This window comes from Corvus brachyrhynchos, unplaced genomic scaffold, assembly GCF_000691975.1.
Source record: "Corvus brachyrhynchos isolate BGI_N302 unplaced genomic scaffold, ASM69197v1 scaffold4, whole genome shotgun sequence".
In the NCBI taxonomy this organism is placed as follows: domain Eukaryota; kingdom Metazoa; phylum Chordata; class Aves; order Passeriformes; family Corvidae; genus Corvus; species Corvus brachyrhynchos.
Window position 1 is genome coordinate 2,860,567 of NW_008237878.1, and position 23,157 is coordinate 2,883,723.

General features: G+C 50.6%; 1 protein-coding gene across 1 annotated transcript; it reads left to right on the forward strand.

Annotated features, from left to right (window-relative positions):
* Window positions 1–3: 3 nt before the first annotated feature.
* Window positions 4–14,450, forward strand: RBM5 (RNA binding motif protein 5; the record flags this gene model as incomplete). Its single annotated transcript, XM_017732295.1, has 22 exons — window positions 4–309; window positions 2,273–2,342; window positions 2,828–2,901; window positions 5,215–5,298; window positions 5,713–5,773; window positions 5,932–5,997; window positions 6,145–6,305; window positions 7,368–7,465; window positions 7,956–8,043; window positions 8,269–8,346; window positions 8,437–8,509; window positions 9,029–9,114; window positions 9,433–9,511; window positions 9,771–9,862; window positions 10,404–10,568; window positions 11,040–11,186; window positions 11,265–11,336; window positions 12,083–12,262; window positions 12,465–12,539; window positions 12,956–13,053; window positions 13,140–13,269; window positions 13,785–14,450. Coding segments are annotated over 22 exons (2,409 nt in total), but the record flags the coding sequence as incomplete, so codon positions are not given.
* Between the last annotated feature and the right edge of the window lie 8,707 nt (window positions 14,451–23,157).

Genomic DNA, 23,157 nt, shown 5'->3' on the forward strand with positions numbered 1-23,157 from the left:
CTCTGCGGGGTGGAGGGCACCGGGAGCGCTGCCCGAGGCCGTGGGGCCCAGCCCCGGGCAGCGGCCGGTGTCCGTGCCGCCGTCCGTTCGTGTGGCACTGTGGGGACGCGCTGCAGGGAATCGCGGTGGCTAATCCTGGGCGCTGGCTTCCAGAGGGAGCGGGAGCGCAGGAACAGCGACAAATCAGAGGACGGATACCATTCCGATGGGGACTACGGAGAGCACGACTACAGGAACGATATTAACGATGAAAAAGAAAGCAAGACCATCATGTTGCGTGGGCTCCCCATCACGGTTACAGAGAACGATGTGAGTAGCCGGGCAGGGCTGTGCCTGCCTTGCCCCCGGGCAGGGCCGTGCCGGAGCGGCTGGGGTCCTTTTTTTGAGCGCTGCATCATGGTGGCCCGTCTCCAGCGCCGTCGCGCTGCCATTTTGAGTCCTGAAAGCATTTAAACTCTCAGTGTTAAGTAACAGAGGTCAGTTCAATGTTAACCAGTCCTTTTCAAACGGAACAGCCCATGAATATTTGTTTTTTCACGCGTGTTTGGATGCTTTCCCTAAGAGTGGATTTTAAACTACCTGCTCTTTCCTGCTTTTCTGTATGAGGGGGAGGAGGCAGATTTTTTTTTTTGCTGCTTCTCCCCCGTTGCTGGGGGAGGGGAGGGGGACAGAGACAATGAGGTGGCACTCACCAGTTTTTCTGGTCTTTATCGAGGCCAGAACTTGTGACCGATGGGGTCACACACAGTCACCGAGCTCCTTAGCCGAGCACAGCCCTGCACAAAGCTGCTTTGTGTGGGCACAGCTGTGGGAGTCAAAATGGCTGCTGCCGAGCTCACAGAGCAAGTACTGACGAGCTTGGTACTTGCTTGTCTAATTTCTTTAATAAAAAGATGTTGAAGCGTTAAAGTTTTTTTTTCTTTATGATAATTTTTTAGGGTTTTTTTCTTGCTGGGTTATTTTGGTTACCAAGCTATAAGCCCACAACTGTTACTTGAGGGGTAAAAGCTGAGCTGTCCCAGTTTGTTTTCGGTCAGACTCTGCCTCTGCCCCCGATGTGTTTATGCATTAATTGCTAGCACAGAGAATACTTTTGCACCATTTCTACAATGGATAGTTTTTCCTTTTTTTTTTTCTTTTGGTCATTTGTTACCCTCCTGATATTGAGGGTTCCTAATCACAATATGTTGCTCTAATATTTTCATGAGTGTTTGAAATCAAGTATAGGTTCCTGCATACAAATGAAACAGCCCAGTCAGACATCGCTTAGAACACTTTAGAACAGTTCTTGTTTCTGAGATAGTGATATTGTAGCTCTACAGTTGTGCAATTACTGTAACATAATTTATATGAATGTTTAATTCTGGATGCAGCATGTAGATAATGCATTTTGGAAATTACAGTTGAATTCTTAAGTTAACAGTACTTCTGGTTGTGTACACCATTTACTTTTTTTTAATACATTTTTTATAAGATAAATCTACTTTCATTGCTGATATTATTCCCAGTCATCATATAAATGGACAGCTTTAGATAAATTGTGATTCTGCTGAGCAGCCCTGTTGCATGTAGTGTAGTTTGAATTCTATGAAAGCTGCTGAAAAACCTTTTGTTTTCTGCTCTAGAATTAAAAAATTGGTTAGTGTTTATTTTTCCTCCATGCCCCTCTGCACAGTGACTTATGTTGCCTGTGCTGCAGCCTAAGCAGCTTTGTTACAGCTCAAGAACTGATGTCTCTTCAGCTTTTTCTTTGATGACATGTTCTTCACAAATCTACTTTATCCTGAAAAACCGATGGGGATCTGTGAGAGGATGAGATTCTTAGCATGAGGCTTAGGAATACATTCATCATGGAGCCTTGCAGTGCAGGCTTCTTGTTTTTCATTGCTAGGAGTGAAGGGTATTTAGACATGCAGGGCGAGGGATACCAGCAGAGTTCTTTTTAAAAACTTGGGGTCATGCACAGTCTTTGCCAAATACTGTCCAGATAATCTCAGAACACAAGACCATAGGGATTCAGATTCTGGATGATGCACTGTCCTGAGTGAGGATTACAGTTAGTTTAGCGTGTAGCAAAAGATTATGTGGACTTGGATGCTCATCATTCGCATGTTGGGTTCTCAGTAAACATTTTCTTTGTCCCTGAGATAGTGTTGAAAACACTGTTTTGTGTATCTCTTGCATGGTACTGCAAGGTAGGTTACTTCTGTGACCTCTGTTATTTCCCACCAAGTTATGAAAATTTTAACTGTTGGATCAAAATCTCCTGCAGATTCGCGAGCTTATTGAGTCCTTTGAAGGTCCTCAGCCTGCAGACGTGAGGCTGATGAAAAGAAAGACAGGTGAGAGCTCTTAATCCAGTTTTTGACATCGCCTTCCTCTTCCCCAGCCCAAAAGAGTATCCAGAATTGTCCCCAAACTGCAAGCACATGCAATAAAAAAACCCAAAAAACCTGAAAGGTTTGCCATGGCTAAGGAATGTGGCTTTTTGGAAGACTTAGATAGCTGGTCAACATGTTAAAAGAAGTCTGTCTACAGGGGGTTTTGTTAACAGGTGTTGGTAAGTAATAATAGTATAAACCCATTTAATAGTATGTAGTCTGTTGCATGGTTACCCTTAAACATGGATTCAAATCGAGTGAAATGTAGCCAGTTAAGGCAGCTTGGTTCCTTGCCATGGCAAAATAACGAGCAGATCCCAGCAGTTGACGTCGCATTTGTAAAGCTGCTTTGTCATGAAGTAATGAAGCAGTTGGAGAGAGATTCGCCTGTTTTAAAGGAACTGACTAACACAAGTATCCCGTCTATATCTGAATGCTGTCTCTAGGTGTAAGCCGTGGTTTCGCCTTCGTGGAGTTTTATCACTTTCAAGATGCTACCAGCTGGATGGAAGCCAATCAGGTTGCTTCACTCACCAAGTCTAGATATTCCTGAAAATGGAACAAGTCTGTACAGTTTAACAAAGAAAAAAAAAAAAAAGAAAAAATAGAGGTGGAAGGAGTGGTTTGTTCCATAACAGTGATTTAAAAGAATAAAAGCTTTGTATATATTAAAATTTGTAACATACAAGGTAAAACTAGGAGAAAAAGTTCTACTTTAGTAAAAGGTGCCATTGTTTTAAATGACTTGGTTTCCATTTAATTGGCTCACGAAGATTCGGTTAGTAGTTGTTAGAGAATCCTAGCTTATTTCCACTTAACGTTTCATTCTCTGTTGTCAGAGAAAACACCACATCTCTGTGATACATTGGTATTAACCCTGAAAGAGAAGTGTCAGTTCTTGGCACTAATCTGTTACCCTGGTTTAAGGGGGGGTGAACTGGCTCTTCTAGAGGAAAAAGCACGTTCATTGCAAATAAATTAGGCAGAGAGTGAGTTCTCACATCTGTTAGGCTCTGTATTTTGGCTTTTTTGTTACTATGCCTTGATAAGGAGCCAAAATGCAGTAAGAATCCTCTGGTTTGTTTTCCCATGAGATTTTCCTGTAGCACTGCAAACAATTTCACTTGCTTTCGCTACTTTTTTGAGTATTCATGACCTATTTTAACAACAGAACTTAAAAATACTCTCAAAGTGAGCAAATGCATCAAATCACTGACTTTTCTTGCACCTGAATATTTGATGCAGTGGTCCCATGACAGCATAATTGCTGTTTTTCTGGTCTCTTCATGTTACAATAAAGAAATGGCACCATAAATAGGATTCATGGCAGTTCCAGCAGATGGAATTTGTCATACACCTTGTGCTGGAATAGTGTTTGGTATGTCCCACGCTCTGGGTGATTTCCCCAGCCAGAGAGCAGCTTTCAAATTCTGTTTTCCTGACATGCTGCTCAGTTAGGGCAGGTGGCTGCAGGGGAAAGACTAATATCAAGAAACGAATGCTGAGCATATTTTCAGAAATTGATTGTTTTAATATATACAAAGCTGTACTGATGCATATTATTGAAATATATTCAAATTCACTCCATTAACCAGCCACCTTAGTAGTAGGGAAAACATAGCCTGTCCCCAGCAGCCGGGTTGCTGACTGTTAGATGACAGAATGATGTATTGCAGCTATGCCAGCAGCCTTGTTTCTATGTGTGCACATCCAGTGAGTGCTGGGCCCTCCAACCCTCCCTCCTGCCGGTAGGAGCAATGGCTTTGCCCTATTTAGTTGTGCAGAATGTGAGAGCCTTGTTCATGCTACGTGCTAGATCTGTGTCAGACCCTGTTATCGGAAAAGCCACTGGTCCTGACACTGTGGTACCTCTGCAGAAAGCCAACCTGCCATAAAAATGGTTCTGCCATTGCAGTGTCTGGGGTGTGGCCTCTAATACGCACTTCCTCAGATGTGCTTCCACCTGTTTGACCAAAATATGTTGATAGCCATATTTTGAAAGGTCATTCTGCATACCCACGCTTGGCAAAGCGTGAGGCTAAGAGTCAAGGCTTCTTAATAGCTGTAAATTCCTAACTCCTCTGAAGTCAGAGGACGTGCTGAAAGCATTATGAACTTTTCCTACCCCTGGAGAAGCTTCACGTGCAGTCTAGTTACTCATTTTGGAGAGCTCCTGCCTGAATGAAGAACACAAACCTCTTGTGCAGGCTTCCAATTGAACTGATGCAATAGTCAAATGAAACCACTCTTGAGTTACGTTTCCGTTGATGGCACTTGTAATCCAGCCTTCAAGAAGTCTAAGCAGGGTCCCTTTGGGAGGAATTACTGTATTTTCAAGGGGACACTTCTGAAGTGTGCTTGGAAAAGTAAATTCAAATGCGGTTAAAAAGTGTGGGGTGTTTGGAGTAGGGGATGAAGTGAAGCAGTCACCTAAGGACATGTTTAAAAAGTTGCTCAGTGCTATACCAGAAGTGAATAGAAATGTGGGGGCAAAGAGACTCCTAAAAATGTGTTAATCTGAATGCAGCAGATTAGGACTCTGTCTCCTTCGAGACACTTCCTGGTTCCATGTCAGCGTTTAGTGTTTGCCAGCTTTTTCAACACTCCCTGATTCCGTTTATCTTTGCTCCACATCCCATTCTCTTACTGCCCTCGTCCTCCTCTCTGCAGGATTGGATGGGCAGGGTGTAGGTGGCGGTGGTTGTCCTCCACATCCTCCCCATATGTTGTCCATTTAATTCAGGAGCACTGATTCCTCCGAAGGGTGCTCTGCCATGGGAAAATGGACATGTGTGTCTTGATACAGGAATAATTGAAACCATTTTTTTTGCAGAAAAAGCTGGTGATTCAGGGGAAGCAGATTGCAATGCACTACAGCAACCCAAGGCCTAAATTTGAGGACTGGCTCTGCAACAAGGTACAACACGTGTTTTTATGGGAGAGTTTGTCTTGGCTCTAGAGCTCTCCACTTGCTCAGTCGTTGAAAGAAAGTGACACCTGAATCAAACCTGCTCTTGTTCCCCATAAAGTTAAATTATTCTCCAGCATGTGCTCCCTTTTAGCATTGTGCTTCTTGTAGTAGTCACTGTGCCTGGGATTGTAAGCTTAAGACCACACAGTTAACTAACTTGGGATGACTAGGGAGAAAGTAGCTGGGATGTTCTGAAAAGCAGCTGTGGTGCAAATAAGGGTGGCTTTCAATGTTCTGGAGATGTAGGGTTTAGCTTTGTTGTGTTACTTTGTGTGAATGTCTGGGTTTTTTTGGTATACAGCAAATGCAGCGTTATTAAAATTATCCAAGTTCTTACCAGGCTTCTTTTGTTTGTCACAGTGCTGCCTTTACAACTTCAGAAGGAGGCTAAAATGCTTCCGCTGTGGAGCGGACAAATTCGGTATGTTACCATGATCTCTCTTACGTTTGGTTTTGTGGGAAGCTTTCTGGTCTGTTTAGGCAGCAGAGTTCTGTGTAGGTTCTAGACTGACTTATGAAATACTGAGCTTTAAGTGAACAAGCCATGTCCTGACTGAAATATTTTCTCTTCTTACGAAGATTCAGAACAGGAGGTACCACCTGGAGCAGCAGAAGCCGTTCAGTCTGTGGATTATTACTGTGATAGTAAGTGATCTTTGACTTATTCTAGAATGTGAAATGTAAACATGGGTACTAAAAATCCTTCCCGTACCTCAGCCTCCCAGCTGAAGGACTTGAAACACTCTGCAAAGCCATGGTGTGCACTGCTAATGTCGTACTTTTTCTCCTCAGCCATCATTCTCCGAAACATTGCTCCTCACACAGTAGTGGAATCCATCATGACTGCCTTGTCTCCGTATGCATCTCTGGCAGTCAATAATATTCGTCTTATCAAAGACAAGCAGACTCAGCAGAACAGAGGCTTTGCATTTGTGCAGCTGTCTTCTGCCATGGTGAGGACCTTACTGGTGTTCTGGAGAGAAACAGCTGGTTAACCTCCTTCTCTCACTGCAGCACTTAGAGCCCTGAGCTGTCTGAAGGACTGGCCCCCTTCAAGGAATGTTGGTGTGGATACAGTGTGTTAAAGCTGATGATAGGTAGCTGCAGTTTGAAAGAACGTGGTGGGATGTTGGAAGCACATTGAAAAGCTATTTTTGTAGCAGAGTGCTGTTCTGGATTGCAGCTTAGCTTTGTGCTTGGATTGCAGAAATAATGGTGTGGGGTTGTACTTCGTTGACAGATTGTAAGATCTGGGGCATACGGTGTGGGAGCAGGTGCATGGAATTAGGCTTCTTCCACCTTGAAAAGAGAGGAGGAGGCAGATGTTGCTCTTCTCAGCAGCATCCAGTGGGAGGGTGTAGGGACAAGAGAAAAATATTCTCAGGGATACATAAGGATGGGACAATAGGCAACAGCCATAAATTGAAATACAGGAGATGGCAGTGAGGTACAATGAAAGCCTCCTAAGGTTCAGGGAGGTCTTATGCTGGCATGGGGTCCCTGAAGGGCAGTGAATTTCTGTTCCTGGAGGTGGATGTGACACTGAGGGATGTGGTGTAGTGGTGGACTTGGCAATGCTGGGTTAACAGTTGGACTCGATGATTTTCAAGATCCTTTCCAGCCTAAATGGTTCCGTGAGTCTGTACACCAGACTCGAGCAGCGGTGTGATTTGTTTGGACCTGCTTTAGTCAGCAGAAAGCAGGTGGTTAGATTAAACCAGGTGCCTGATCTCAGTTTTTGCTGGTGTCCTGTTTGGAGTAATTTGGATCTTGATAAAGCTAAGATTTTTGGAACATATTTAATATTTAGTGACCCAGGGAAATGCTCAGTATTTTCACATGGGCTGTTATAGGTCTCACTGTACTCTTCTGCATGCGTGTAATATGAGGAGGTGGAGGTGTTTTTACATCTCTAGCTCTTTTCAGTGGCTGTACATGAAAAGGTGGAATTTGGGGAACTTCTGAATCCCCCTCAGTAAACTGCCTTTCATAATAATGAGTATTTTTTGTTGTAGGATGCTTCTCAACTGCTACAGATTTTACAAAGTCTTCAGCCACCGTTAAAAATTGATGGCAAAACAATTGGTGTTGACTTTGCAAAGAGTGCCAGAAAGTGAGTTGTGATAGCAGTCAATTGCACTTTTGGTTTTTGCTTTTTTTTTTATTTACACACCCACCCCTTCCCTTTATATTGGATGGTTTCTTCGTGTCACCCAGACTTGTACTAAGCTGATTCTAACTCCAAAGTTTTGCTTCCCTTAAGTCACTCATGTTGCATGCATCCTGCTCCTCACTGTGTATGAGAGGAGTGAAAGCAGTGTTCCCCAGACCCCTGTTTCCAGTCCTCTGAAGATAACACCATAACTGCTTGTGTGCACAGCACATTTGTTTCCTTGGAGACCTCCTGACTTGTTACTGGCTCTACAACAATGAACCTGAAGTTCCTTTACTTGCCAAGCAGTGTTTTGACTTGTTCATTACATCACAAATGTTCTGTAACTGCCAAGAAATCCATGTGTGAGGGGCAGACTCCACCTCCTTGCATGGGAGACACTTGAGAAAAAAGCAATACTTACTCAGGTGCCTGATTTTTGTGATTGCAGAGACCTGCTTCTTCCAGATGGTAACAGAGTCAGCGCCTTCTCTGTGGCAAGCACAGCCATTGCTGCAGCTCAGTGGTCATCCACTCAGGTATGATTTGGAGACTGTTCCTCATAGTCTTGCTTTCCTGAAAATTAAAATGCAGCCCGTGTAATTGCCCTGCTGGCCCCTTGCTTGGTTGAACTGTTTAATCGTAGATCCAGCTATGACACGTCCACTCCACAATCAGTTTGGAGCCTAGGCAGTGGGATGCATGAAATTCTTTAATAAGGTAGTTGAGCTCTCCCTGACAAAAATTACCCTCTTGAATTTCAGCCACAGACTGGAGAGGGCAGCACCCTTGACTACAGCTACCTCCAGTCAGGACAGGATGGATACTCACAGTATGCTCAGGTTAGTAGGAGAGATCGTGCTCTAACCAGTTGTCATAAATTTGGGTATGCAAATTATTCACCTTGTGTTGTCATTCATTTCCCTTTGCAGTATTCCCAGGATTATCAACAGTACTACCAAAATCAAGGAGGAGTGTTGGACACAGACACAGCTACCATATCAGGTAGTGCTTCCTGCATCTGAGAAGCAGTTGTTTGTAATGATAATTTTGCAGTAGTGATAGTATTTTGCCTCAGCCTTTTATGTTATTTTGCTGTGTAAAAGAAGACTTGGTTCATTTTGCTCTCAGGATGTCTGAATTAGTAGAGAACTGTAACACATTTGTTGAAGTGGAACCTCTTGTGCAAGATTAGAGAGAAGCCTCAGTTTCAGACTATTGACAAAGGCCTTGAACTTAGGAGAGCTGTGTAAGCAGCTCTAGCAAATGTTCAGCACTAACAGCTGTAGAGGCCAGGAATTGCTGATTTTGGGAGCAGAATATTGCCTCCTGAAAAGGAAACTACTCCTTGTCTGGGTAGAAGATACCCACTGTGTATATATCTCCTGTTGAACGTTTATTGCCTTGTTTGACTGCTGGAGCTGGAACTAGTAGCTGAAACTATAAACAAAGTAATTTTAGCTCTAGGATGCAGAACTGTTTTACAAATTAGTTGGCTTATGCATTGCTGCTCTCTTTTGGCAGGAGCTCCGGTCACTACCACCACAGCAGCAGTTGTGTCCCAGAGTCCTCAGCTGTATAATCAGCAGACAAACTCACCTGACTCTCCGGTAATTACAGCGCTGATGAGCCCTTGCTTTCAAAGCCTGGGATATGTGGCTTAGCTGTAGCCTTTGCTTTTTAAAGTGGGTGGTACGGCAAAGCTTCTGAGTGTCCATGGGTTAGTCACAGTGCTTGTGCTCATAAGTCACCTGCCGTTTCTTCTCTGTGCTGGTTTTGTTCCTTGCTAAAGGTGAGTGCCAAGCGTGCTGGTGAGGAGGAGTTAGCTGTCGTACGCGTGGGGTGCGCTGCTCACGCCTTGGCTCGCTGTCCTTGTTTTCTTGGTGACAGATTTTCTAATTGAGGTTTGTGGTTTGGGTTTTTTTCAGACACAATCAGCACCACCTACCACTAGCACTCAGGCACAGGCGGCTCCTCCGACTGGCGTGGTGCCTGGAACCAAGTACGGTAAGTGCTCGGGAGCTGCTCTTGGGGACAGGTTTCTGTCACTGTAGCAAGAGAGACTCGGCTTTGGCCAAGTGCTCCATGACCGTGTCATGGTGAAGCTGCTCCTGGAGAGTGTTGGCTGCACGGGTGATTAAGAGCCCTTTACAGACGTGTCTGCCGTCGTGGCTGCTATAATCTCCGAATTTTACCTGAAATGTAGAAAGATACCTGTCTGAATTCGTCTGGAACGACCATGTCCCACACTTTAATTTTTTTACAGCTGTCCCTGATACTTCCACCTACCAATATGATGAATCTTCAGGATATTATTATGATCCTATAACAGGGCTCTACTATGATCCTAATTCCCAGGTAAACACAAGTTCTTCCCACATGTCTTAACTGTTAAGGTCCATTAGTTCCTTATCTCTCATCATACGAGTGACATTTGAAGTGCACGACATACCAAATGTTGCAGATAACTCAGCGCTGTGTGTAGGGCTGGGACTTGATTTCCCTCTGGTATAGCCCTGCATTTTTCTCTCCTTTTCCTTAATTTTCCTCCACGTTTGGCCCATATAGGATTAGCACTTGTCACAGCCACTGTAACTGAGCTATTTCGTTGCGGAGTGCCCAGCAAAGTGCACCCAGCTCTGGGCTCTGGTGGGTCGTCTCTTGGGAGAAGCAAAAGATGCTCCATAGTGCTGTTGGGCAGAACTGCCTGTGTGTGGGGACAGAGGCTTCAGCCACTTTCTGCCTTTTGACTCCTCTGTGGAGTCTGCAAAACTTGTTTGGACTCTACAAAACGCCTTCCCGTGTGGTGCAGTAGTGTGAATCAGCTTGCTTGGGTTCTCCCGTGGACACTGAGCTCCTGTGAGGTGTTTAACTGTCTGCCTCTCCTTCCCTCTGGCAGTATTACTACAATGCCTTAACCCAGCAGTACCTGTACTGGGATGGCGAAAAGGAGACCTACATGCCTGCAGCAGAAGGCGTCACGTACCAACAGACGGCTACCACAACCACCACCAAAGAAGTGAAAGAGAAGAAAGAGAAGCCTAAAAGTAAAACAGCCCAACAGGTAACAGAATGGGATCATAACTGGGATAAAGTCTTCTCTGTGGAATGGGATAGTATTTCTCCTTTTTCATGACAAAGGAAATCCTAGGTTATTCAGTGGGGGTGCATGCGTTCAGTTTGCAGGCATTGTGGGGGGCTGAGGAGAGGCGGAGTTGGCAAGGCTGCAGTGCAGAAATAAGCTCTGCATAGGAGGAGTGCTTATGGAATCCTGCCAGGATCAGTGGGAGTATAACTGAGCCGTCACTTAGAGGATTAGCTTGATAAGAAGGGTTTGTACAGTAAAAGCAGCAAGCTGTGTTATCTTTGAACACCGTATACAGGGAAACAGCTGCACTACATCCAGTGTCCCGTGGTTTAAAAATAAAAGGTAGTGGGTTGACTTGTTCTGAAGCTGCATGTGAGATTGAGTACATGTCATAAGAGATTGATAGCTTTGAGAGGAGCTGTGTGAGCAAACTACTCTGCATTTCAGATTGCTAAAGACATGGAGCGCTGGGCAAAGAGTTTGAACAAGCAGAAAGAGAACTTCAAGAATAGCTTCCAGCCACTGAGTACCAGGGAGGAGGAGCGGAAGGAGTCAGCAGCTGCAGATGCAGGCTTTGCCCTCTTTGAGAAAAAGGTGAAGGTGCTGGCAGTGGTGTGAGGTGGGGGGTCGTGTGACAGAGCTCCCTGCTCACGGCATTCTTGTCTCATCCAGGGAGCTCTGTCTGAGCGACAGCAGATCCTGCCAGAGGTGTTGAAAAACGGGGATGATGAAAATCCACTAAAGGTGAGTATGGTAGAGGAGCTCCAGCCAGTACTTGCTTTCCAACTTGGATTCCCATGGTATCACCTGTAAAAAGTGGTGCTGGTGGTTGCAGTGGTGTGGTACAAGTGCAGTAGGCTGGGTGACTCAGATACACAGAGGACAGCTGTGATTCTTTCTAGCCTCAAGCTCAGTTTGGGTTTTGAGGTTTCTACATAGGCTGTACTTAAAAGTATTGTTTGGCTAGTGGGAGCTGTCTTGCAGCCACTGTGGTATGTATTTCTTTTGAGTTGCAGTGCTGTTGAAGTGTGGGCCCAGTACTTAATAGAACAAGGACCCTTGCAACAGAGGTGGCAGAGAAGGCTGAAATACTGAACTCCTTTGTTTTAGTCTTCACTGCCAAGGCCAGCCATTAGGAATCCCTGACCCTGGGGAACATGAGTAAAAGAAGTGGTACTGTGAGGGTGACTGAGCACTGGAAAGGTTTCCTAGAGAGGCTGTGGAGTCTCCTTCCCTGGAGATACTCAGAGGTCATCATGACACAGTCCTGAGCAGTATGTGCTAGTGGGGGACCCTGTTTAAGCAGGGAGGTTGGACTGGATGACCTGCTGTGGTCCCATCCACCCTCAAGTATTCTGTGATTTCATCCTTAGTAGTGGGAGCGTGCTGTTCCTCCTGTGACACACATCTGCAGCCTGTGTTCCCTCTTTGTGCTGTCTGAACTGTGGTGGCACTGTTGCAGTCCCCTTCATGCTCTCTTGCCTTTTCAGCGCGGCCTTGTGGCTGCCTACAGTGGTGACAGCGATAACGATGAGGACTTACTGGAAAGAATGGAGAATGAGGAGGAGAAGCTGACTGACTGGAAGAAGATGGCTTGTCTGCTGTGTAGAAGGCAGTTCCCAAACAAAGATGCTCTTATTCGACACCAACAGCTGTCTGACTTGCACAAGGTAGTTACACTGTGTGGTGAGGAAAATACTTGGTTGTCATAATTCAGTGCGTAAAGCAAAGCCACGAGGCATGTTGCTGTATGGAAAACTATTTCTCTTAAAGTGAAAATCTGCAAGTGAATTGTTGCTCTCCCAAAAGTCAGCTACTTAAGAAGAGCTGTTGTGCATTTCATGTTAAAGGGAATCTTTCTCCTTGTTTCAGCAAAACATGGATATCTATAGGAGATCAAAGCTTTCTGAGCAGGAACTTGAAGCCTTGGAGCTGCGTGAGAGAGAGGTCAGTGTTGAGATTGAGCAGATGAGTAGCTAATGGAAAACCTGCACAGGTGATCTGTTGAGCTCTCCTTATCCTGACGCACGTCACTTGAGATAATCCCTGTAAGCCAACCGCTTTTCCAGTCAAGGTTCAGAGCTGCCGTGTTACATGGAGGGAAGTGTCCCATATCCCAGAGCTATGGCTTAACAGGGAAGGCTCATTCCATCTCTAGCTCAGGGCTGCCACTAGAAACCTGCAAGTCTCTTCCTGCCCCAGTGCTGGTTCAGATGGTGCTCCAGGGAACTTGGGTCTGCGGCTCTGCTCTTGGTGGTGTTAGTATTAGTGGGCTGCAGTCTACAGCGTTTATCTGACTCCCATAGCTCAAAGATGAACAAAAGTGTCTTGAAATCCATGCTAACTGTAGTTGCTTTGTGCAGATGAAATACAGAGACAGAGCAGCTGAGAGGCGGGAAAAGTACGGCATCCCTGAGCCCCCGGAGCCCAAGCGCAAGAAGGTCTACGATGCAGGCACAGTGTACGTATCTGAAAGCTCCTCAGCAGCTGCCTCAATGCACCGTGAGCAGTGTGGGTAACTTGTTAACTCACCTCTTCTTCCCACAGCAATTACGAGCAGCCCACCAAAGATGGCCTTGACAACAGTAATATAGGGAACAAGATGCTGCAGGCCATGGGCTGGAGGGAAGGTTCAGGCTTGGGAAGAAAATGCCAGGGCATCACAGCACCCATTGAGGTAAGTGAAGAGGAGTTGTCTCCTTGAGGAGATTTGGTGCCTTTGTTTTTTTCGTTTTTAACCACAAGCACTTGCTGCTGAAGAGCTCTGAAGGAATAAACTGCCAGCCACAGCAAAGCTGCCTCTGTTTATGTTGGCTCCTGCTCATGTTTGTCCCATCGGATGCTGAAGCAGAGGCAGGGCCATGCCTTCCTCCCTTTGGTACTTGACTGCTGAGGTGCTGTGGCCCCAGTCCCTTAGGGGTGGCTGCCCTCCCTCCAGTCACTGCGTTTCCTGGCTTTGCCTGTGCTCCAGGTTGTGCTGTGCAGTCAAAGTGGGGTCAGAGTAGAGTGAAGCCAGTGAGGGTGTGGTGTTAGGTATACTCCAGCCTCTTGCTGTCTGTGGTGGTATTTATGGCTGTAGGGATCCCCAGGGAAGCTTGGGAAACTGGCTGGATTGATGGGATTTCTGGTTGTGCCATCATGGTGGTCTGGCCACTCGCTGCAGAGCTGAAGTGTGTCTCTCTTCCCTTGCAGGCCCAAGTACGAATGAGAGGAGCTGGCTTGGGAGCCAAGGGCAGCTCCTACGGTGTCTCCACAGCAGATTCGTACAAAGATGCGGTGCGGAAAGCCATGTTCGCTCGCTTCACGGAGATGGAGTAACCCCTCTGGCCTGCAAAGCACTTCGTTGTTAGCAAGAACTGACTGTTAAACTCGGTAGCCTTGGTGACCTGGCTGTATCCTGGTTTTGGTTTAGAGTTGACCATTTCATTCCCTTGGACGTTGTTCCCTGCTCAGCATGTAACAAACACTTCCATGAGCAGATTGTTTGAACTGACCCAACTTCATGCTGGAGAGCTCCTGGTTTCGACCAAAGGGGGATGGCTGATCTTTGTATGGTCGTGTATATAGTGTAATGTATTCCGTGTTTTAGCCTGTTGTCCGGGTGCTGCTCTTGCCCTCTGGAGCAGCAGCAGGACCTGTTAGCTGTGCTTTCAAACTGTCTCTGCTCTCCTTTTGTTGTATTGTCTGTCTGGGTTTTTTTGAGAATTTTCCTGTACATTTTGTATGATACATCTTTGTATAGACTTTTTGAAGACTTTGATTCTAGTTGCCAATTTGGCTCATTTCCAAATGAAATACATCCAAAAATTACCCTATTTCTGTTTCTCGGTGGGTGAATGAAGAATTAAGTTGCCAGTGCTACTTGTCCTTTCTGTCATTCTGCTTCTTCCTTGATGAGACTTCATCCTCGAGTCTCTGTTCTGTGCAGCTCTTCACTCGCCTCCCTCCTTTCATCCCTGTGCTGTGCGTTGTTCTCAGCATCTTTCTCACAGCTCCAGTGTGGATGGTGGCTGGTGGAGCATCAGATCTCTCTGTAGCCCTTCTTGCTGTAGGAGCAGGAGAGTCTGTGCTTGCCCAGGCCCCCCTGGGTGTTAGGTGCTGGTCCTGTGGTGGGCAGGGGGCTGGCAGGGAGTGGGGTGACGTGTGGCACCTCTGGGAAGGTTTGTGTGCTCCACCTTGGCTTCTGGCACACCTCGATGCTGTGGGGGGCTGTGGCCAGCTGGGTGAGGGGAGGACGGGGTTCACCAGGGGTGTCTGCAGCTGTCCTGTTGCTGCCTTTCTGTTCCTCTGCCTGTGCTGTGCCTTGTTCACATTCCTCTTCCCAAGAGCCAAGATGAGCAGAGTGGGTCTCAGCCCTGAGCTCTGCCTTTGCTGATGCTGTTAGCTGTGGGTCTTGCTCAGCTTCCACACAAAGCTGAGCCAGCAGTGGGCTTTCCTACTGTCCAGGTGGGCATAGGAAGGGGTAGAATGAAGCAGGGCAGCTTCACCACTCGTGCTTGGGGCAGAGTCCTTCTGGGGGTCAAGGCCAGCACCCTGTGGCTGCTTTTTGGAGCGGGTGGATCCTGCTTTGCAGGCTGCTGCAGCTGTACTTGTGTCCCTATTGCACGGTCAGGCCCCTGCCTGATTTTTTTAGGGGTGCCTGGCTTGGGGTTAGCCACGGTGGGGAATCCCCCCCACCTCTGCCTCAGGACCGGGGCTGCAGGGCTTGGGGTCCCTGCTGGAGTCCCCGGGCCGTTCCACCAGGTGGCAGGCGTGGCCCGGCTGTGACAGCTTGTGGAATATTTCATCTATGCAGGACTGCCGAGCGTCGCCGGGGCCCCAGGGCTTCATCCTAGCGTGTGACATTCCCTCTTCGGCTCCACAGAGGAAGCCGAGTGGCTTGAAACAACCTAGAAGTGCTAGCTCCCTGCCGCAGCTTCCCCCGAGGGTGATGGCAGAGAAGGCAGGCCTGGTGCACTGCGACAGTGCCCCAGGCCTGCGGCAGCCTCCCCCCACTCCCCTCCCGTGTGTCCCGGCTGGCGACACAGCGAAGTGCTTTGCTGCTCTGGGCTGTAAATGGGGGGTCTGTTTCCCAGCAGGTGGGTTCAAGGGATCGATAAAGTGCATTTGTGTAGCTCAGCTTCTTCCCAGCCCAATCGATCCCTGTCCCAGTGCATCCTCCTGATGAGGGGTGATGCTGCGGGCACGGGGGGAGGGCCTGCAGTGGGCACAGCACGGTGGTCTGTCAGGTTCGCTCCCTCCTTGCTGCAGCAAAATGCTGCCCCAGTGCCAAGAGCTGAGCCAGCCCCAGCTGGTACCTCCTGCAGAGCAGTTGCAGTGGGGAGCCAGCAGCATTCCATGGGGGCACAGGGAGCTGCTTGTGGGGATAACTGCTAGAATGGGGCGCCCAAAGCAGGGTCCTCTGCTGGGGCAAGGCTTTAATGGGGTCCTGGGCTTGCAGCCACCCCCTTTTGGTTAGATGGGTTAAAGCCCCCCTTCCTGGGTTAAGGCACTGCTGCTGGGTGCCCAGGGAACAGGAGAAGCTGGGGGGGTTGCATGCAGCTCCACCACTTCCAGGCATGCCCCCGAACCCCATGCCAAGCGCTGGAGCGGGGCATGGAGGCACCGCTGCCTGCCAGCACCCGCGCCTCCAATTTAGGCAGCACAGCGCGGCTGTTCGTGACTGAATGCACCATGGCCCACAGCCTTCAGAGGGACGTGGTGTCCCTGCTTCCCCGGGGACCGACCTCTGTGGGGGCGGGAGGAGAAGCCGTGGGATGGGGCCAGCCCCAGAAGTGTGCAGTGACGAGGCAGGATCCCCCTCGGAGCAAGGGGGGGAGCTGCCTTGGGCATGGCTTGCAGGGCTGCCAGTGCGCCAATCCCTCTGCAGCTGAGCCTGAGCCTGATGCAAGGTGCCCCAAAAAGGTGCCAGGCTGCAGCCAAAGTGCTGGGGGGCTGAAGCTGGTCCCACCAGGAATGCAGAAGGACACAGAACCCTGGAGACAGGCTTGTGTAGCTGGGCAGTGCAGGAGGAGGTGAAGAGCAGTCTCTGGATGGGCAGAGCTTCGCTGCACTCCTATGCTTTTGTTTCCCTATCGCTGAACAGCCACAAGGTTTCTCTGTGGCTGACAATGGAAAAGTAAAGACACTAAGCCCCAGAGCACGTGGAGACCCCAGGCTAGGGGTAAAGGGGGGATCCCCAGAGGGACCCTGTGCCCTTTGCCATGGGCAATAGGTACATGAGAGCAGGACTTCAGCCAGGGGCTCCTTCTAGGCACAGGGCAACTGCAGGATGACTTCTAGGACCTTGGCTCCTACAGGGTTGCAGCTCCCTCCAGCACCTACAATATGCAGCCCCTGTTGCTGTAGTTTTAAAGTTTGGGATTTTTCTGGCTGGCTTTCAGCATTATTAATATTAAAACTCCCAAGCCTGCTATGCCCTGGCTTTGGAGAATTGTGAGCTCCTGCTTGCTAATTTGAGGCGAGGAAACCAGCCAAATCATCAGTGTGAACAGCTTTCCTCCTGAGTATTCCTTAATTGCTGGAGTTACCAACCCATGACAGAGCTCAAAATTCTGCATGGCCAGCCCCAGGCCTGCCTTGCTCTCTTGCACGGTCACTGAAATGCCTCTGGCAGGTAGGAACACATCCTTGTGCCACTGGTTGGGGCTGCCAGAGGCCCCAGGACTCTGTGTGGGTTGGGTTGGCCTTCCTACATTCCCCTTGCCAAAAAGCCTCCCATGCCCAGCAGGACAGGCGTGGAGAGAACTGTGACTTGGGACCACCTTGGCTATGCACATGCTGAGTGCTGGCCAAAGCCAGGCACCCACAGCTCCACGGCGTTTGGATCCTGATGCCAAAAGGGGATCTGAAGTGGGAGGTGGTGTTTGCTGCCATGGGAGAGCCTGGGGCGGGGGGCACAGGCAACGTGTGTGAGGTTATGCACCTGTGTGTGCTCATGCTCCCTCCTGTGCCATTCCCCACTGCCACTGGGGATTTAACAAGGCTGCTTCCCCTTCTCTTCCCCACCATCTTGGTCCATCCTCTCCTGATCTACTAAATCTGTCCTAACTGGAATTACCCTGGAACAGCTGTCCTTATTTTACCCAACTGCCCCACAGCCACGTGGCTCTGGCTTCAGCCATGGGGCTGTGGTGGGAGAATGGGCAGGGCACAGGTGCAGCATCCTGCCAGCACACCATGGGTACTGCTGTGGCACCCTGGCAGCGTGGCTGTTCGGGATGCTCAAAGAGCAGGAAGAGGACAGCTGAGGGGACGGGTGTTGGCACCTTGCTCCAGGCGCTCAGTTATACCAGCACCCTCTCCTGCCCCTTGGCATGGAACCCCTGTGGACCTGGACCAGTGGCCATGTCATCCTGGACATCCTTCCTCCCCAGCCCCACAGTACCAGGGTGGGTGAGGAAGGGGAGGTGTGTTCCTTATCCTGTGGCTGCTCTACTTAGATGCTGCTTTGACTGAGAGCCCGGTTCTGGCTTGGGAACTGCATGGTCCAGATTTCTCTGCTGGGGCAGAAAAAAAAGACGGTTTTAATTGACTCGCCATCTGCAGCAACGTGGACACAATTTGCAGCCCTGGAGGATGGAGTGGGGGGGGGCTCTGTTGTTGTTGGAAGAAAACAAAAACAGATGGGGGCTGGGATCCTGGGGCCTGGGACCTGTGGCTACATCCAGCATGCTCACACTCTCCTGGGCCCTTGGGCATCTTCCAACGCCAGGCTCTCCCAGGGGAGATGCTCCAGCCTTGCAGAAATGCTGGAACAGGCAGATTTGGAGGGTAAAGAAACGGTTTTCCCAGCAGAGACTCTTCCCTGCCTCCGGCAGTGAGCCGTCGATCACCAGCCAGGCAGCCCCGCGCTGGGCTGGAGGCTGCGCAGAGCCCGGGGCAGTGGAGCCAAGCCCGGGGGGGAGAGGACGAGGGGGTTGGGCGGTGGGACCGAGGGGCTGGGGGCAGGCCAGTGTCAGCCTTGCTGCAGGCAGGGCCCTGGGGTTCCAGGGAGTGAGCCAGAGCCTGGCAATGGGGAAAACCTGAGCCCCCGTGGGGCATCCACAGGCCCCTGGCCCCACAGAACCCGGCGAGGTGAGCAGCTCAAGCCCTTTGCCTGGTATGGGAGTGGGGCAGGGGAACAGCTCACCATCTCCTCCGGGAGGGACTTGGATAGGAGACGATTTCATGTCAAAAACGTTTTCACAGGAATTTGTCACCACCTACAAAAATCTCTTTACCTTCACCCCTTTTTTTCCCCTTTAGCAGTAACCAGACCCATGGGGTGCGTGCATGCAGGTGCAGTTGAGAAACAGAGACGGGGGCTTTTTTGCTCCAGTTCCTAAGAAAAATTTATTTGGTGCTTGTTCCCCTCCTCCAAAGCCTGGTTTGGGGAGAGAAACTGCTTCCTGCAGCACGAAAATCCAGGCAAGAGAGGGACTCCATTTTTCCCAGAACATCCCTCTGCGGTCCTCTCAGGACCCTGTCCTGGGCACCCCAAAGCATCTGTCGTCTCTGGAAGCTGCTCAAAACCCACCGCCCCCCAGCCCCATCCGTCTCCCCGGCGGGATGTGCCCGCAGCATCATTAGCGCTCGTCTAGTCGCCGCCGCGGCGGTTTGAACCTATTTGAAATGCACTTGAAAAGGGTGGATTTGATGGGAGGAATGTGACGGGTTTTTGTTCTCCGAGCCCCCCGGTTGAAGCTCTGCGTAATGAAGAGCTGTGACTTTCACTCGGGTTATTTTGGGATGGACTACTTTTTTTTCCGAGCTGGTGGAAGACCATCAAAGCGGCGCTTTGAAAAATGTCCCAGTGTATAAATAACTCTGCTGAGAGCAGAATAACGCGGGCTCCCGCGCGCGGCGCGCCGAGGCAGACGGCATCTGCCGTGCGACGTTGCATTATAAAAAGGAATTATTCATCCCTTCCTCTAATTAACTGGGTACAGCTCACCCGCGCAGGAGCGATGGCCCAGCATGGGGAGCACTCCCGGCCATGCCAGCAGAGTGGATGCTGCTCCCGGGGTCCCTCCATGTGTCCCCCCAGGCCCGCACGCCTCCCAGCACTGGCAGCGGGTGGGAGCAGCAGGCTGGTGCTGCCCTGCCATGGTGGAACAACGGGGTGGGCGAGCTGGTGTGGGAAAACCCGAATGTCTGCAGGACTCGCTGTCGCTAGAAAACACCTGATCTGCTGCCTCGGTATCCCGCCCACCGAAATCCAAGCAAAGGGAGCAGGATGGGGGGCGAGTCCATGGTACCCTGCTAGCTCACAGCTTCCAAGGCTGTGTTTTTTGGTGCCTTTGGGTCTTGCTGGGGGCTGTGAGTGTTGCATGGGGCATCCCCTGAAAAACAGCCAAAGGAGCCATATGGATCTGACAGAGACTCAGAGATTCACAGTTCAGTCACACCCAAGGGTGGGTTTTCAGGAGATACTGGAGGGATAGCACCAGCAAAGGGAGCCCCGTGTCCCCCACGCCAGAGGGAAGTGGCCATGGTGGCAGCAGCCAGGCAGGCTCAACACCGCGGCTGTGCCCTGGCAAGGACACAGTGCTTGGCACCTCCCGGGAGGGAGACTAATTTTAGGAGTGCTCCGGAGGGGCTATTTTGGACCCTTTGCTCTGTGTGAGTCACCTGCTATTTTTCAACCCCACTGGGGCTATTTCCGTGTCAGAGTGATTTACACGGACTGGGACAATGCTGCTGGCACTCGCCGGGGGTCTTGGAGCCCAAAGCCATGCTGGGTGCACAACCCACTCCCCAAACAGAGTGCAGAGAGGTCCCGAGGCTGCCTGCTGGGGCTCCCAGCAACTCCTGCAGTGCCAGGGATGCTTACAGCAGGGTGGACCTACCTGGAGCCCATCCCACCACCCTGCCACCTTCTCAGAGGACTGCATGGTTGGGCTTGGAGCTTCTCAGTCCTCTTCCTCCATTGTTTCCTGGGAGAGATGGATGGGGAGAGGTTGGAAATGGTGGTGGAGTAGTGATGCAGCTGGTGGCTATGGGGAGAGAGACATCTCTGTGTTGAGTGCTCGGGGCTGAACATCCCTGCTCCCCAGCACCCTGGGCTCCTCCCTCCCCAAAACCTGCTGCTTCGGAGCCCGCCAGGCAAAAACCTGGCTGTTTCGGGGTTGTCAGAGCAACGTGATGCACCTTTCAGTTACCACGGCAACCTCAGCGAGAAGTTTTTAAAATTCAGGCAAGGTAATTTCTCCTCGCACTGCGATTTCGTTATCGCTTGGCTTGCCATTCCCCAGGGAAGCGGCGTCCTGCCTCGCTCCTCCGCCAGCAAGGTGGGATCTCGGAGATAAGAAATGCGGAGCTGTGAGGAGGGGGAGTGAGCGGGTGCTCTCCCTGCACCCCGTTAACAGGTCTGGCCCCAGAGACGTGGGCTGGTAATTAATGAGCAGGGGGGGGGCCGCAAGTGATGAGCAACCTGATCTTAGGGAGAGCAGAGAGATGGGCAGGAGGAGGAATGAAGGCAAGGGTGGATGGGGAGGTGGGTTGACAGGGCAGAAGAAGGAGCTGATGAAGGCAAGGGTTGATGGCTGGTGGATAGATGGGGGAGCAGAAGAGATGAAGACAAGGATAGATGGTGGGGTGGATGCCCGGGTGAGTCATGACAGGGTACCCTGCTAGCACCCTGCTATGCCTGTATGGGTGGGTGGATGGATATCTCCAGCTACCAGCCAGATGATGGACAAAGAAACCATCCTGGGGTGGGTCACAGGCCCTGTGTAACCCCTGGCTGTTACAGACTCTACAGCAGTTCGCACTGCTGCCCCATCATTTCTTCCCGTAGGGAGTAGAGCTGCTGTTCTCTATCATCCCTTCATCTCCCAGCCCTCAACACACCGTAGGTCTCTCTTGTGCTGCCCCAGACCCTGTAGGAGTAGGAAGGGGATCCTGTAGCATTGGCAAAGCCTTGACAACCTTGTCCAACCCAGCCCCCCTCCTGCTCACCCCAGTCCAGAGGAGAAACCCAGGACTAATATTGTGGTTTGGAGGGTCAGCGAAGCCGTAGGGTTGAAGGTCCGCTTTGTGAAGGGAGGGAGAGGCCGGTGCAAACACAGGGCTGCTTGTTCTCTGCCTGCACTGCCCCATGGGCTGCATGGCTGCCGAGGAGCACACGGGCCTGAGGAGCACGCTGGCCCCAGCCCATATGTTGTTTATCATGAAGAGCTAACAAGCTTAATTCAGGATGTGTCTGTGATAAGGTTATCAACTCGTAAACACTCAGGTGCCCCTGACAGGAGCCCAGCAGTTACTGACTGAGCCCCTCATCAAGGAGCGGAGCCAATCTGCTCAGGAGGATGCTCACTCCGGTTCATTCTGCCTGCGGCACGGGTGACTGGGGCAGGGCACGCAGGGCTGCGCTGATGGGAGGCAGGAGGCTAAAGGCAGAGGGCTGGATTCTGCTCCAGCTGGATCCCTTCCTGCCTTCAGGACAGGCTCTTGCTCCACCATTAGGTTTCCGAGTGAACACCTACTGGAAGGAACAGAACAACACATTCCCAGCCCTCCAGGTGGAGATGCCCATAGGAACAGCCAGGTTCCAAGGGGGGATCTACGGACACGTCTTGTGAGGACATGGCCCCTCAGGGAGAGGCATGGCCAGCAAGAGAGCCGAAGAGGGAGGCGGAGTGTGGGAGCTCCTGGCTACGAAGGTGGTGAAGGCTCCTTTCCAGCTCTCTGAGTTTCTCTAGCGAGAATCTGACAGCCCTGAGCAAGGCTCCCCGTCCTTGTGGGCTGTTGGCACAGTCTCACCATGCTGCTGGGAGCCGGCTGTTCCGTCCCCTCTGCTGCATGTTCACTCTAGAACCTAATGGTGGGAGCTGAGGGGGCAGCTTGACAGCCAGCGCATCGTCACGCTGTGCGAGTGTGCATCAGCAGGGACGTCTTCCAGGTGGAAGGTGCTGTGGACATGATGCAAACAGGGCTGTAGACAAGCCACCAGCTCCAGGGCTTGGTATCCATTGCCAGCCCTATCCTGCAAGGTGTGGCAGAATCATTCCTCCATGCAGGCAACAGCAATTCCCACTCCCTGGCTGCTTTTGCTAATGGAGCTGGCCCTGGGCGAGGGCTGCAGCACGTGGGATGCTCATCTTCAGCCATCTTTCCCGGGGACTCAGGCTGTCACTGTCCCCTGCGGGGGTTGCCATCAGCCCGGGGGGACAAGGCAGCTTCTTGTCACCGGTACCTGCTGCAGTGTCTTCCTTAATGACGAGCTCCACTCGTCTGTCCTCTCAATCAACTCTGCTGTGCCGGCTCATTAGGCTGCGCACGCTGAGCAACGCTGCAGCAGAAGGGATGCTGCAGTCTCACGGGCGTGCAGTGCCCGCTCAGAGGTGCACAGAGAGGTCTCTGTGTCTCCCCACAGACGCACTGGCCCCTGCTCACACACATGTGCTGGCACAGTACACATGTGTGCCTGGACACTGCTGACCGCGTGTGTTCCAGCGACACCCGCACCGCCCACCGCCCGCTCCCCCGCTCTGCCCGCTGACTGCAGCAACTGAAGGCAGTGGAAAGTTTTGCCGGGAAAGCGCGTGGAGCGGCTGTCTCTGGACTGGGGCTTTGCCAGGGT